This window comes from Odocoileus virginianus, chromosome 2 (genome assembly GCF_023699985.2).
Source record: "Odocoileus virginianus isolate 20LAN1187 ecotype Illinois chromosome 2, Ovbor_1.2, whole genome shotgun sequence".
NCBI lineage: Eukaryota > Metazoa > Chordata > Mammalia > Artiodactyla > Cervidae > Odocoileus > Odocoileus virginianus.
The window spans coordinates 53,114,692-53,132,095 of NC_069675.1; the positions used below are offsets into that span (position 1 = coordinate 53,114,692).

At 37.4% G+C, this 17,404-nt stretch overlaps 1 protein-coding gene across 9 annotated transcripts in view; it reads right to left on the bottom strand.

The window, feature by feature from the left end:
- CTNNA2 (catenin alpha 2) overlaps positions 1–17,404 on the bottom strand; it is a 1,320,632-nt gene that overhangs the window by 1,020,069 nt on the left and 283,159 nt on the right. For all 9 annotated transcript variants that reach the window (XM_070479775.1, XM_070479805.1, XM_070479797.1 and 6 more), the window contains exon 3: positions 9,795–9,990. In XM_070479775.1, coding sequence (XP_070335876.1) covers positions 9,795–9,990 — 196 coding nt within the window. The remainder of the gene's footprint in view (positions 1–9,794; positions 9,991–17,404) is intronic.

A 17,404-nucleotide genomic window follows, 5' to 3' on the forward strand; every position in this document is an offset into this window, starting at 1 on the left:
GCATCACCTCATGTGACCAACCTGCATTTTGTCCCTTTGTATCCACAATTCACCTCACCAGTGGCTCCCTCTCTTGATATAGGCTCTGACACTTCTGATTTAGGCTGAACAAAATAAGCAGGCAAGCAAACAATCATATTCTCTGTTTTTCCACAACACTTTGTCCAATTACTCTTCTATTTCTCTCTTTCCATTCTGAGACAATGTTCAGGGTCAGGCATTAAGTGTTCTTATGTGTCAAGCATGGTGCCAGTCTTCACAGGTGAGATAAATAACAAAATAAATAACAAAATGATAACACATAGTCCCTAATTTGAGTCCAAGACTACCTTAAGGGAAAAAAAAAAAAAAGAAAATGTGCAATATATAGTGCAATAATGACCAAAGAAGGGGATGGGCAGATTTCCTGCCTACATCCTTTACTATGCAATCTACTCTCTTATTTTAGCATCTTTTTTTTCTTTTTAGGTATTGTCCTTGCAGCCTCCTGAAAATGTACTTTACATACAATTATGGCATCTTTCTAGCAAAATCCAAGGTGTTTTCTCATTAATCATCCTCCATGATCTCAGAAGAATTTGACCTGATTGCAACAGCATTCCCAGTTTGGATTGATCACTGTCTTTTTCACAGAATATTCTATTCTGGATTCAAGATTCTGTACTCTGTTTGCTCTCTGGTCACATTTCAAGGCATGCCTTTCCTCTCTGATTCATTTCTATCCCATTTTCAGTCTTAATGCAGCTTTTCTTCTAAAACTAAACTTCTTTCCTTCCCTATCTACTGGAAAGTACTATACTCAAAGGAAGCTATGATCCTGAAAGCTTTGTTTATCAACTCCAAAAACTTTCAAATTTCTGATTTCCCAAAGTTGCAGATGACACCATCCTTAAGGCAGAAAGTGAAGAAGAACTAAAGAGCCTCTTGATGAAAATGAAAGAGAAGAGTGAAAAAGTTGACTTAAAACTCAACATTCAGAAAACTAAGATCATGGAATCCAGTCCCGTCACTTCATGGCAAATAGATGGGGAAATATTGGAAACAGTGTGAGACTTTATTTTTGGGAGGCTCCAAAATCACTGCAGATGGTGACTACAGCTATGAAGTTAAAATATGCTTGCTCCTTGAAAGAAAAGCTATAACAAACCTGCTGCTGCTGCTGCTGCTGCTAAGTTGCTTCAGTCGTGTCCGACTCTGTGTGACCCCATAGACGGCAGCCCATCAGGCTCCCCTGTACCTAGATAGCATATTAAAAAGTAGAGACATTAATTTGCCAACAAAGGTCTGTATGGGTCAGAGCTATGGTTTTTCCAGTAGTGTATGGATGTGAGAGTTGGACCATAAAGAAAGCTGAGCGCCAAAGAATTGATGCTTTTGAACTGTGGTATTGGAGAAGACTCTTGAGAGTCCCTTGGACTGCAAGGAGATCCAATCAGTCCATCCTAAAGGAGACCTGTCCTGAATATTCTTTGGAAGCACTGATGCTGAAGCTGAAGCTCCAGTACTTTGGCCACCTGACGCGAAGAGCCAACTCCTTAGAAAAGACCCTGATGCTGCGAAAGACTGAAGGCAGAAGGAGGAGGAGGTGACAGAGGATGAGATGATTGGATGGCATCACTGACTCGATGGACTTGAGTTTGAGCAAGCTCTGGGAGTTGGTGATGGACAGGGAAGCCTGGCGTGCTGCAGTCCATGGGGTCGCAAAGAGTTGGACATGACTGAGCAACTGAACTGAAATGAACTGAACTGAACTGAAAGTTGCATTTCCATAGCATTAACCATCTGCTAGGCAGTTTCCTTTATCCACCGATGTTTAAAATCAAATTGGTCCTCTTTCCTCAACTATCATCTCTTAACATGTCACAATTAAGTTGTCTAAGGCCTAAAACATGCAATAAATGTTGACTTTTGTCTATTCCCTTCAACAAGTGGCAAAAATTTTTTGCAGTGTCTATAATATTTTGGTTCTTATTTCTATTCCCATGACCATCACTCCAATCCTAGACACTTAAAGTATTTCTCTTTTTGTTTTGTTTTCTTTGCAATGTTACAATAATGCCTAAGCAATCTCAGTCCTGTCTTTCTATGACTTAGTCAACTTTTCATGAAGTTGCCAAACAATTCTTTCTAAAATATCACTTAAATTGGTACAAACCAATTCTAACTGCCTTCTTGTTTCTCTTTTATCATGTGTCCATATGTCACCTAGTTCCTGAACTTTTCCTAATCTGGTCCCTATCCACCATCTTATTGTATTTCCAATTATGCCTTAAAATGAAAATTCTCATCAAATCAGGGTTTTTGTAGCTATCCCCCAAATATCAATGTCAGCTGTATCTCTTTACCTTTTAAAATTGTGTTCATTTCACAAGTTAGCCAGGTAATGCTCAAAATCCTTCAAGCTAGGCTTCAACCGTACATGAATAGAGAACTCCCAGATGCACAAGCTGGATTTAGAAAAAGCAGAGGAAGGAGATATCAAATTGCCAACATTTGTTGGATCATGGAGGAAGCAAGGGAGGTCAGGAAAAACATCTACTTCTGCTTCATTGATGATGTCAAAGCCTTTGACTGTGTGGATCACAACAAACTGTGGAGAGTTCTTAAAGAGATAGGAATATCAGACCACTTTATCTACCTCCTGAAAATCCTGTAGAGAGGTCAAGAAGCAACAGTTAGAACTGGACATGGAACAACAGGTTCTTTCAAAATTGGGAAAGGAGTATGTCAAAGCTATATATTGTCACCCTGCTTATTTAACTTATATGCAGAGCCCATCATGCAAAATACTGGGCCGGATGAGTCACAAACTGGGATGAAGATAGCCAGGAGAAATATCAATAACCTCAGATATGCAGATGATACCACCCTTATGGCAGAAAGCAAAGAGGAACTAAAGAACCTCTAAATGGAAGTGAAAGAGGAGAGTGAAAAATCTTGCTTGAAATTCAACATTCAAAAACTAAGATCATGGCATCCAGTCCCATCACTTCATGGCAAATAGAAGCGGAAAAATTGGAAACAATGACAGACTTTATTTTCTTGGGCTCCAAAATCACTTCAGATGGTGACTGCAGCCATGAAATTAAAAGATGCCTGCCCCTTGGAAGAAAAGCTATGACAAGCCTAAACAGCATATTAAAAAGCAAAGACATGAGTTTGCGAACAAAGGTCTGTCTAGTCAAAGCTATGGTTTTTCCAGTAGTCATGTACAGATGTGAGAGTTGGACCATAAAGAAGGCTGAGAACCGAAGAATTGATGCTTTCGAACTGGGCTATTGGAGAAGGCTATTGAGAATCCCTTGGACTACAAGGAGATCAAACCAGTTAATTCTAAAGGAAATCGACCCTGAATATTCATTGGAAGGACTGATGCTGGAGTTGAAAATACTGACTGTCTTATAGATTTAGCTCTCTAGTACATACTCAACACATATTCCCTGAGTGCCTAGAGAATGCCAGGCTAGGTAAAACATCTTTTGGTATAGAGTTAAATTTATCCGTGACATCTAAGTATTGAATGCCAGGCTATTACTGCTATATCAGTTTCCTCTATCTAACTTTATGTAAGCTACAAGCTCATAAATCTTATAAAATGACTGGCTGCCATCAGCTGCTAAAAGTGAAACAATTGCTAACATACAATAATGAGTCATCAGGTGGCGCTGATCAGCAAGAAGAACATTAGTCCACGTCTTTTCAAATTGGTTGCACAATGAAATCATCTGGGGAGCTTTAAAAATCTCAAGATTTGGGTTCCACCCCAGAGTTCCTGACTTAACTGATAAGGTCTGAGGCTTGGACATCAGGAAGTTCAAAATCTTTCCAAGCGATTCTAATATTCACTAAAAAATGAGAACCCCTAGATTAACACCTCCTGGTGAAGGAAATGGCAACCCACTCCAGCATTCTAGCCCGGGGAATCGCACTGACAGAGGACCCTGGCGGGCTATAGTCCATGGGGTTGCAAAGGAGTCTGACGCAACTCAGTGACTAAACAATAAGATTAGACCATAGCTTAAAAACTAGAGTTTTCAGTTGAGGGAGAGGATGGCGGTAAACATTAAAAATGTTTTGACATTCTCTGTCCCAAAGCTGGCCAGAGCTTCCATATGAAGACCTCACTGAGATAACTGCCTCCACAATCCTTAGTAAAAGCTTCTCTATGTATAATACATGGGTTATACAACGATCCAGTCATGGTTTGCTAAGACCACTTACAATGACTACCAACTCTAAGCCACAATGAGTTATGCAGTCCTCTTCAGAGAGACTGCAAGACACTGATTCAATTCTCTAAGATCCTTGGTCTAGCATTGTTTATTAATAGGAAAGCCAGCGATTGTCTTAAGGAGTACAGATTGATTTAATAAATTATAAAGAATAAATTTCATCTGACATTTATGTAAAATTTAATTTTTCAAAAATCTTTTGTGTCTTCATTATGTAAAACAACCCGATGAGGCCAAAATAATGATTATTACCACTTTTTGAAAACTGGAGACAATAAGACTGAAACAGGTTTGGTGATTTAGCTTAAATTGTATAGTCAATGGCCAAAATAACACTGGAAATCAGATATATTAATCAAACATCTGATGCTCTACTAACTTCACATAAGAATCTCTTTAAATATAACTTGCCATGTGCTGGAGCATCATGCCAGGTCCTTTAAGAACAGGAAGAAATATATATATATTCTGATGAAGTTTAAACTTAAATTAGGAAGATAATATACATATATGTAATACTATATCTACGATAAACAGACACACACGCACACACACACACACACACACACCCTTGACCAACCATACTTATCCAAGTCTAAAATATCCCATTTTTATCCAAGTCTAAAATATCAGTATGTAGGCTTTGACTATGATTTCTCTTTTTTATATATATTTAAGTAATTTATTTTCATTACTTATTTTTAATAGAAATGCTGCTCATATACTTCTTTTGCAGTCTATGATGTAGAGTATAGGAAAATCTTCTACTGAAATATGCTAGGGCAAAAATATTGTCTACCAGTCCAGTATTCTTGCTTGGAGAATTGCATGGGCAAAGGAGCTTGGCAGGCTATAGTTCATGGGGTCACAAAGAGTCGGACATGACTGAGTGACTCAGCACACAAAAATATCACCACTCATACTGAGCACCTAAAAAAAATCTGACATGTAGTTTAGGATTAAAAGATACATATTTTTAGTGATTACAAAATTCAACACTAAGTTTAACTATATGAGATACAATAATGACATAGTTAAATAGATAATTTCATATATAATCTTGCCAGATTACAGTAATTATAATCATGAGTGTTATGAAACTTTGAAAGAATAACAGTAAATGATTCTATATTAAAAATATGAAAATGAAGATGTACTATACTAAAACTTCAGGCATTTAACTCAGGCTGAAAATATTTTTTAAAAGTGACAATGCTTTTCACCATTTGATTTAAAGAAGCAAAAAAAAATTGAATAGAAAAAGAGTATACACGATAGATTCAATTCCTAAAGCATGTATCATTTTAATAAGTAAGTGTGTGTGGATGCTACAGCCACATTAAAGAAGGAAAGTGTTTTCACAATTTCTGAATTTAGAAAGAGATTTCTATGCTGGAAGGAAAGGCTGTTTGTTGTTGATGTTGCTTAGTCACTGTGTCCAAATCTTTTGAGACCCCATGGGCTGTAGTCTGCCAAGCTCCTCTGTTCATGGGATTTCCCAGGTAAGAATACTGGAGAGAGTTCCATTTCTTTCTCCAAGAGAAGATACCTAAGTTTCAAAGTTTCAGTGACTAAATATTCCTACCCTAGTCCTCACTTGCTCCCCCATCCTCCTTGCTCCCCACCTTTCTCTCAAAGTCAACTCAGCCTCTCACTTGTAAATAAAATCTAGGTAATAGTCAATCAGAAAATCTGTGCAAAACCAGACAGGCTAGGGGGTTACACAATAAAGAACCAAGTTGGAACAGAAAGCAGAAAAGAGAGCCTGTGGGCACGAACTGAAAGGAGAGCCCAAGGACTCTGCTGTCAGAGACGAAAAGTATATGTGAAGTGTATTTGAGAGTATCTGAAGGTAGGAGAAACAGAAAAAATAATTTCAAAGTATTTTTCCAGGAAAATTTATTTTGCAAATATAACATTTCCTTGAATTTGACCTTGTTCCGAAAAGGACATGTCGCATCTGGGCTTGATACATAAGTATCATTCCTTATTCATAATTTCTCAGTAATGGGAAATCACTAGTATAATGGAAATTTAAAATATTCTCTAGAATAACAATAGTGATAAGCTGTCCTAAATTAACTTCTTTATAATTTCTCACTCTAATATTCCTAGGACATTCTGGCCAAAAACTATGCTGGTTATTATATTATGCCCCCAAAACAGCATTTCATACAAGCTTTGAGAAATCTAAAATATTAATTTCTACAGAAGGTGTGAAAACCAACTTCTAAGCATAATATAACTGAAAGTTAAGGATGGTTAAGGGAACTAAATAGGAAAATGTAACTTGTCTGATGACAGATAAATCTTTGAGAAAATAGCCTAGAGGCCAGTTAATAAAAACCCTCTGTAGTAGAAGAGGTTCACTATATTGACGGTGGTGATATTTTCATGGTACACATCTGTCAAAACTTATCAAATTTACCAAAACTTATCAAATTTATCAAAACATCACACTTTAAATGTGTGAAATTTATTATCTCCCAGTCAACCTAAAAAAAGAAAAAGAAAGTATCCAGGCTACAGATGCATGAACACAAGTGTCCATCTGCAATTCAGAAGGAATACCAGTTTCCAATAGCACATAGAAACTTGGAAGCTATTATGTTGCTAAAACACATATATAAATATATTCCATCCACATTAGATGAAATATGTAAAATTTAACACTTTGAATTAAAGAAACAATTTATATGAGTGTTATGTAAATAGAATTAACATTTAGATTTAAGAACAGAATAGGAAGCACATGGCAGTATGAAGAAGGGTGATTATTGGTATGGAAAGATGTTTGGTATTTCCAAGGACCAAATATCCATCTGCAAATTGAAAAAGTGGCTGGTTTGCAAGTAGAAAGGTGATAGAACATTCAATCATCTATTCCTTCATTTAATCAACAAATACTTCTTAAAGTCTTACGAATGCCAAGCATTGCAAATCAATGGTTGCAAAAGAGACACAGGGTGTTCTCTCTCTTCATTTATATCCAGTGTGGCAGAGAACAAACCTATCAATTAAGCAACCTCACAAAAATTATATTATCCAGTGGAAAGTGACAAGGAAATATCCATGAAAGAGTATCACAGGAGTGTCAGGGACGGGTTCCCTGGGAAGGTGTTCTTTGAGCTGGGATGTGCAGAATGAGTCTTTCTTAACTATGAGAGAGAAGACAGAATGTATAAAGACCCTGGAGAAGGTAAAACATGGTGCTTCTGAATAACTAAAATAGAAGTTGGTCAATTTAAGAGGTACCTAGGAGTTAAAAAATTTATGTGTCTTCATGGTAGATTGTATTTGGAAGGAAACAGAAGTAGTAAGCATGATACCAAGATTTCTGCAACTGAATGCATATATGTGGCATCACTGCAGATGATGACTATGGCCATGAAATCAGATGATGATTGCTTCTTGACAGGAAAGTGATGACAAACCTAGACAGTGTATTGAAAAGCATAGACTTTACTCTGCCGACAAAGGTCCACATAGTCAAGGCTATGGTTTTCCCAGTGGTCATGTATGGCTGTGAGAGCTGGACGATAAAGAAGGCAGAGCACCAAAGAATTGCTGCCTTGGAACTGTGGTGCTGGAGAAGACTCCCGAAAGTCTCTTGGACAACAAGGAGATCAAATCAGTCAATCTTAAGGGAAATGAACCCTGAATAATCCTTGGAAGGACTGATATTGAAGCCAAAGCTTCAGTATTTTGGTCATCTGATGCAAACTGCTGACTCATTGGAAAAGTTCCCGATGCCAGGAAAGATTGAGGTCAGAAGGAGAAGAGGGCATCAGAGGATGAGATGGTTAGACGGCATCACTGATGCAATGGACATGAACTTGGGCAAACTTCAGGAGATGATGAAGGACAGGGAGGCCTGGTATGCTGCAGTTCATGGTGTCGCAAAGAGTCAGACATGACTGGGAGACTGAATAACAACAAATTTGGCATTTATTAGACAGAAAACAGAGGACAGACGTGAGGGGGAGGTAGGTGTTTGTTCTAATTTCATGATTTCCTAGAATTTTCCACTAAAACTGCTGAACAAGACCACATCAAAATTTAAAATGTCTGTGTATCAAAGGATAGAATCAATATAGTCAAAAGGTAGCCCACAGGAAGGGAGAAAATATTTGCAAAACAATATCTGATAAAGGGTCTACTCTTATAACTCTATAACAACAAGGCAATGGGCTTAAATAAACATTTATTCAAGGAAGATATAAATATAGCCAACAAGCACACGAAACAATGCTCAGTATAGTCAATCATTAGAGAAATGGAAATCAAAATCACAATGAGATATCATCTGACATCCACTGTGATTACTACTATAAAATTTAAAAAAAAACACAGAAAATCACAAGTGTTGCCAAGGATATAGAGAAACTGGAACGCTTCTGCACTATTAGCAGAAGTATAAAATGGCAAGACTGCTATGGAAAACAGTAGAGAAGTTCCTCAAAGAATTAAAAATATAACTACTATATGATCTAGCAATATCACCTCTGGATGTAAATCCAAAAGAATTGGAAGTAGGGTGATAAAGAGATTATTTGTATACCCATGCTCATAGCTGGATTATTCACAATGGGCAAAAGGTTAAAGGCACACAAATGTCCACCAACAGATGAGTGGATTAATGAAATACAGTATAAATATACAATAAAATAATATCCAGCCCTAAAAAGGAAAGGCATTTTGACATATGCCACAATATGCATAAACCTTGAGGACCTTATGCTAAGTGAAATAAACCAACCACAATAAGACAAATGCTATGATTCTACTTGTATGCATCTATAGTAGTAAAACTCATCAAAAAAGAAACTCACATAGTGATTGCCAGTGGCTTGGGAAAAGGCAAACTTGGAGGTTGTTTAATAGGGATAGAATTTCAGTTTTGCAAGGTGAAAAAGTTATGGAGATTAGTAACTTAACCATATGATTATACTTTATATGACCAAACTACACACTTAAAATGGTTATAATAATATATTTTATGTGTATTTTACTACAATTAAAAATTTTTAATATACTAAATAAATAGTATTATTGATAGCTTCCTAGCTATATAATTGATCAATTGGTAGCTAGTTAACCAGATAGAGAGATTTTTGAGAAAAGTCATGAACTGAAAATAGAAATTTGGGAATCATACAAAAGCAATAATAATTTTCTTACACTGTATTCTTCTCCTCCCTTCATCTATCAAATCTTTAATTTTCAGTGACTTTATAAATACAAAGGCTTCTCATCCTATCCTCCCCAAAACCTGTTTGACATGAGAGGCTGGTTTCATCAACCAGGTGAAAACAATTTGAAGAGCAACAGCAGACACGGAGTGTCTGTAGCTGTGTTAAACTGCCACAACAAAGAAATTTCTACCTGCCTATAAACCTAATTCCAGCAAAATTAAAAATGAGAAGTGTATATAGAGGTGAAAAAAAAAAATAAGACTACTCTTTTGAGTAGTCTTATTTAAGAGTAGTCTTATTTTTCTAGAAAAAAATCCACTGTTTAAGCATCAGATTCATCCCTCTAAAATAATATTATTCTTCCTACCTTGTTTGCGTACATCCTCAACGGCAGCAACCAGTTCTTCTTTGAGATCTTGACTCTCCTTAGCAATCTGTTCACCTTTTTCCAGAAAGTTCTGAGTGGCTTGCTCTACAGATGCGGCCAGTACATGGGCTTTCTTTGACCTTCCTTTCTTTTTACCGGATGGGCCTTTGTTGCTTGTGTTGACAAGTGTTGTCACCTTAAATACAAAAGAACAATTGTAAAATTGCTCTGCATAACTGTCCAGAAATAGTGTATTATTATCTCATAATTTTAAAATATCCTTTGTATATTATATCATGAATACATATCACATAGCCTCATCTTAAGGAAAATGTGGAATTATATGGATTAGCATATAAATTAATAGCTATTTATTTCCTGCAGGGAAAAAAAGGATGTGAATAAAGGAGGAAGAGCAGACTTGTAAGTAGATCAAAATTTTCAATCCCCTGGAGGTTGTGCTTTCACAGATTGACAAATATAGTGCTGGTTAGAGTACCTAGATTCAGGGAGGAAAGAAAATAGAATAAATGGTGGAACTGCCTTTGAGCTTTCAGTCAGGAAAACCAGTACCCAAGTGAGCTCAAAAGTGAGGACAGAGATGAAATAGTAGTTAATTAATGGTGGACCATCAAAATGCATGATTTATGTGTCACTTTCCATAGGCTTTAAATGAAGATTCTTGCTATTTCCGATTTCATCTTATAAAAACAATGTGGTAAATTTGATCCGAAGAGCCTGAATGACTCAGTCTCAACATTTGGTTAACCTGCGAAAATTTCCAGAATAGAAATTAGATTTGCATTATCACTCCTTTTCTAGGTATCATAATTTGGATACATATTTCAATTGCCAAACTTCTTTTAGTGCTACATCTAGAGCAATTCAATCTGCTAACAAAGCTTTTAATATCTTTTAAATACCTTATCTCCTATTGACTTCTGAATATTTTGTGCCAGTGAGAAGTCTGGGAGGGAAATGAATGCAACTGTTTCATATTCTCTTTAGCTAGTCATCTACACCTCTGCATTATTTTTATCAGATTCATAGGAATGTGGGCGTTGTAGTTTATTTGCACTGAGGTGTCTATCCTGCTTAGCAAACTAAAGCTTTTATTGGAAGTTATCAAGAAAGCTAGTCCACAGAAAAGTTCTAAATGCTTCAGTCTCTGCTCTTTACTCCAAATTACAGAGCAAGCAAAGTGATTTGGCAAGTTACAATCAATGTCTAGTCAGTTTATTGGGAAAGATATAATACTAGAAGGAAAAAAAAAAGTATTAAAAAAATGAACTAAGATGATGAATGAAGGAGAACCATTACTTCAGACATGGTTACTATAGAAATGGGAACCATCATATTCAGTTTTCTTTTGATTGCTAACTAATTAGATTCAGAGAATTAAAGAAGGACTCTGTAAGGACATTTAAGCACAAAGACTAGATAAAAAAAGAAAGATAAAATCATTAAGAATAAGACTGCCAAAAATGGTAGTTAGCTGTAAAATGTATATGGAGTCAGTCACACTTTAGAGTCTTTCCAGTTCCACCTACAGAAAGTGCTAGTCATTCAGTTGTGTCTGGCTCTTTGCAACCCTAAGCACTGTAACCTCTGTCTGGAATTCTCCAGGCGGGAATACTGGAGAGGGTAGCTATTCCCTCAGAGAAGGCAATGGCAACCCACTCCAGCACTCTTGCCTGGAAAATCCCATGGACGGAGGAGCCTGGTGGGCTGCAGTCCATGGGGTCGCGAAGAGTCGGACACAACTGAGCGACTTCACTTTCACTTTTCACTTTCATGCACTGGAGAAGGAAATGGCAACCCACTCCAGTGTTCTTGCCTGAAGAATCCCAGGGACGGGGGAGCCTGGTGGGCTGCTGTCTATGGGGTCGCACAGAGTCGGACATGACTGAGTGACTTCACTTTCACTTTTCACTTTCATGCATTGGAGAAGGAATGGCAACCCACTCCAGTGTTCTTGCCTGGAGAATCCCAGGGATGGGGGAGCCTGGTGGGCTGCTGTCTACGGGGTCGCACAGAGTCGGACACGACTGAAGCGACTTAGCAGCAGCAGCAGCAGCAATTCCCTTCTCCAGGGGATCTTCCCAACCCAGGTATCAAACCCAGGTCTCCTGCATTGCAGGCAGATTCTTTACCATCTGAGCTATAAGGGAAGCCCCAACTTACAGAGGCAACCTTCAGAAGACAGTATGTATCCAAAGTCACTTTTCTGAGAGACAAGAGCATTCTCCTTAATGTGGATTTACATTAATACATTGACGTATAAAATATATGACACTGAAAGATGAACTCCCAGGTCTGTAGGTGGCCAATATGCTACTGGAGAAATAGCTCCAGGAGTGAAGAGGCTAAGCCAAAGTGAAAACAACACCCAATTGTGGATGTGACTGGGGATGGAAGTAAAGTTTGATTCTGTAAAGAACAATATTGCATAGGAAACTGAAAGTTAAGTCCATGAATCAAGGTAAATTGGAAGTGGTCAAACAGGAGATGGTAAGAGTGAACATCGACATTTTAGGAATCAGTGAATTAAGATGGACCAGAATGGGCGAATTTAATTCAGATGACCATTGTATCTACTACTGTGGGCAACAATCCCTTAGAAGAAATGGATTAGCCTTCATATTCAACAAAAGAGTTCAAAATGCAATACTTATGTGCAATTAAAAAAATGACAGAATGATCTTGGTTCATCTCCAAGGCAAGCCATTCAATATCACAGCAATCCAAGTCTATGCCCTAACCACTAATGCTGAAGAAGCTGAAGTTGAATGGTTCTATAGAGACCTTTTAGAATTAACACCAAAAAAAGATGCCCTTTTCATCATAGGGGACTAGAATACAAAAGTAGAAAGTCAAGAGATACCTGCAGTAAGAGGCAAGTATGGTCTTGGAGTACAAAATGAAGCAGAGTAAAAGCTAACAGAGTTTTGTCAAGAGAATGCACTGGTCATAGCAAACACCCTCTCCCAGCAACACAAGAGAAGACTCCTCACAGGGACATCACCAGATGGTCAATACGGAAATCAGATTGATTCTATTCTTTGCAACTGAACATGGAGAAGCTCTATACAGTCAGCAAAAACAAGACCAGGAGCTGACTGTAGCTCAGATCATGAACTCCTTATTGCCAAATTCAGACTTAAATTGAAGAAAGTAGGGAAAACCACTAGAACATTCAGGTATGACCTAAATCAAATCCTTTATGATTATACAGTGGAAGTGACAAATAGATTCAAGGGATCAGGCCTGATAGATAGAGTGTCTGAAGAACTATGGACAGAGGTTTGTAATATTGTACAGGAGGCAGTGATCAAAACCAACCCCAGGAAGATGAAATGCAAAAAGGCAGAGTGGTTGTCTGAGGACGCCTTACAGATAGCTGAGAAAAGAAGAGAAGCTAAAGGCAAAGGACAAAAGGAAAGATATACCCATCTGAATGTAGAGTTCCAAAGAATAGCAAGGAGAGATAAGAAAGCCTTCCTCAGTGCAAAGAAATAGAGGAAAACAACAGAATGGGAAAGACTAGAGATCTCTTCAAGAAAATCAGAGATACTGAGGGAACACTTCATGCAAAAATGGGCAGAGTAAAGGACAGAAATGGTATGGACCTAACAGAAGCAGAAGATATTAAGAAGAGGTGGCAAAAATACACAGAATAACTATACTTAAAAGATCTTAATGACCTGATGACCACAATGGTGTGATCTCTCACCTAGAGCCAGACATCCTAGAGTGTGAAGTCAAGTGGGTCTTAGGAAATATTACTACAGACAAAGTTAGTGGAAGTGATTGAATTCCAGTTGAGTTATTCCAAATCCTAAAGGGTGATGATGTGAAAGTGCTGCACTCATCATGCCAGCAAATTTAGAAAACTCAGCAGTGGCCATAGGGCTGGAAAAGGTCAGTTTTCATTCCAATCCCAAAGAAAGGCAGTGCCAAAGGATGTTCAAACTACCTCACAGTTGCACTCATCTCACACACTAGCAAAGCAATGCTTAAAGTTTTCCAAGCTAGGCTTCAACAGTATGTGAACAGAGAACTTCCAGATGCTCAAACTGGATTTATAAAAGGCAGAAGAATCAGAGATCACATTGCCAACATCTGTTGGATCGTAGAAAAAGCAAGAGAATTCTAGAAAATCATCTACTTCTGCTTCATTGACTATGCTATAGTCTTTGACTGTGTGTATCACCACAAATTATGGAAAATTCTTAAAGAGCTGGGAATGCCAGACCACCTTACCTGCCTCCTGAGAAATCTGTATGCAGGTCAAGAAGCAACAGTTAGAACCAGACATGGAACAATGGACTGGTTCCAAATTGGGAATGGAGTATGTTAAGTTCGTATATTGTCACCTTGCTTATTTAACTTGTACGCAAAATGTTGGGCTAGATGAAGCAAAAGCTGATAATGAATCTATTAAAATGACTGCATTGTGTTTCCTTTTCCGTAAAGGCAAACAAATGTCAACTTTTCTGTTATCTCATGGTTCATTACTGTATTAAGCACAGTTTAGGTAATGTTCATAATAGCAAGTCTGTATGAAATGTCTGTTATGTTTGTGCCAAAAACTAAAACATGGAATATTACTAGGAAGGTCCTAAGAAAAGTGTGATCACTTTCAAATGGAGCAAATCATTTCAGTCCTCTTTCAGAAAGCAAACTCATTTACTCACAGGTGGAAGAATGTAAATGGATGTAAGAGCACAGAATAGAGAGAAAATTAGGTGGCTCCAAAATGCTCATGTCTTAATCAGTTTAGAATACAGAAATAATTGTTAACTCTCCCCATTGTTATTCAGTGTTTTGTTAAAGTACAAAGTCAACCATTTAGATATGAAAAAAGATAGGACAGATATAAATATTATAAAGGTAGACACTAAATTGCCATTACTTATAGAGATTATGATGGTATCAAGAAAATACAAAAGAATTAAAAGAAAAACTATTAGAACTATTTGTAGCTAATACTAGACAGCAATACAAATCAAGTAGAACAGCATTACCAACGAAAAATCTAGTTTAAAATATCCTATTCACAATAACCATAAATTGATATTATCCAAGATAACTGTAACACAAAATATAGAATGCTGTATGAAGAAAATTATACTTTTAATGAGGAACATAAAAGATGATTTAAATAATAAAGACACATACCAATGAGCCGTGGAGACTATAAACTTCTGTGCTTAAGTGTGACAATGAGGCTGGGACTAGGTCTGGAGCAGACGTGGCCTACAGACTTTTACATATCTAGTGCATCTTCTTGGAAAACTTTTAAGAGATGGTTATTCTGTAGAAATTCTTGGTTGAATAGAATGCCTCCACTTACCCTAACCAGGCACTGTCTAATCCCCACACCAACTTTCACCCAAGTGTCATTCAAGATCGACACAGTCCCATTACCTCTCTAACAATTTGTAAGCATTATCTTTTGTGCAGATTAAAAAAAAAATAGAGGACATAACGTTTCAGCAACAGATATGCAGAGTAATAGCATGAACACTGAAATGTGAAAATGGACATGGTGTTTTCTAGGCAGTAAGGAGACCATTCTCACTTGAGAAGGGGCTATACATCAATGATATAGAAAACAAGGTTAGACACGTGGTGGAATACAACTTTGAAAGGTCCTGAAAGCTGAGCGAAGGAGTCTAGATTTTATTAGTCACTGCAAATATATTTTTTGAAAATGAGAAGCATATTTGTTAGTGTCCTTGTTCTCTTTCCATTAATTTCTCAGGCCACTGAAATTTTACTTTCATCCCCACACATCTTGAAGCAGAGTCCTCTTTAAACTGATCGCTCACTAAGGTAGTTAATGAATTGCCCGAATCAAATTATTTTTTTCTTATCAGACTACTCTGTCTCATTTAGTGCTACTGACCCACCTCTTCTTTCTCCTAGAAATATTTCCTGGCTTGTTCTCTTAGCAACATATCTTCCTTCTCCAAACTCCAATTGCTTTTAGAAGGGCCATCAAGCTTACATCTTTCTGTCCCTAGCTTTATCTTCTCCCTCCTACATTAGTAAAGACTTGCTGCTACCACCAACCTTTTCTTTAAAAATTTATTTTGTTGAAGTGTAGTTGATTTACAACACTGTATTAATTTCTGCTGTACAGTGAAGTGATTGTTATATAACTTTTTCATATTCTTTTCCATTATGGCTTATCACAATATATTGAATATGGTTTTCTGTACTGTACAGTAGAACTCTATTGTTTGTACATTCTCTATAAAATAACTTGCATCTGCTAATCCCCAACAGCCAATCCATCCCTCCCCCACCTCTTCTCCCCTGTGGCAACCACAAGTTTGTTCTCTATGACTCTGTTTCTGTTTTAAATAAGTTCATTTGTGTCCTTTTCAGATTCCACATATGAGTGATATCATATATTTGTGTCTCTCTTTCTGACTTACTTCACTTAGTATGATAATCTCTAGGTCCATCCATGTTGCTGCAAATTGCATTGTTTTATTATGTTTTTATGACTGAGCAATATTCCATAGTGTGTGTGTGTGTATATATATATATATACACACACATACATATACCACAACTTTATCGATTTATCTTTCAGTGGACATTTAGGTTATTTCCATGACTTGACTATTGTGAATAATGCACTATGAATATAGGGGTTCTCATATCATTTCTAAGTATAGTTTTGTATCAACACTCTTTAAGTGAATCTACTGATCACATCATTCAGACTCATTAGCTGTGTCAACTTCTCTGTAAATTTTCAATAAGGTCCCTCTCAGTACATTCCTCAATCTTAGCTTAGAAGGATACTTGACTTTGTTTAGTCCACCTCAAATATTTCCTCGAAGTCTCTGCCTCTCATCAAAGAAGAGAAAATATCCTACAGTTCACAGATGAGAGTATAAGTGGTCAATGGTCTTGCCACCTTGACATAATGATGATCCCAGTGAACCCTGGCCAATGGAAAAGCTCAGCAATAGTTAGAGGTTTGGCACCTATTTTCAGATATGTCATGGTATGGTGCTGTTGTTGTTCAGTCACAAAATCGTGTCTGACTCTCTGTGACCCCATGGACTGACTGACTGTAGCATGCCAGGCTTCCCTGTCCTAAACTATCTCCTGGAGTTTGCTCAAATTCCTGTCCATTGAGTCAGTGAGGCTATCTAATCATCTCATCCTCTGCTTCCCTCTTCTCCTTTTGCCTTTAATCTTTCCCAGCATCAGGGTCTTTTCCAATGAGTTGGCTCTTCCCATCAGGTGGCCAAAATACTGGAGCTTCAGCTTCAGAATCAGTCCTTCCAATGAATATTCAGGGTTGATTTCCTTTTGGATTGATAGGTTTGATATCCTTGCATTCCAAGGGACCCTCAAGAGTCTTCTCCAGATTACAATTCAAAAGCATCAATTCTTCAACATTCAGCCTTCTACATGGTTCAACTCTCATATCCACACATGACTTCTGGAAAAACCATAGCTTTGATTATACAGACCTTTGTCAGTAAAGTGTTGTCTCTGCTTTTTAGCATGCTGTCTAGGTTTGTCATCACTTTCCTTTCAAGGAGCACATCTTTTAATTTTATGACTACAGTCAAGGTTCA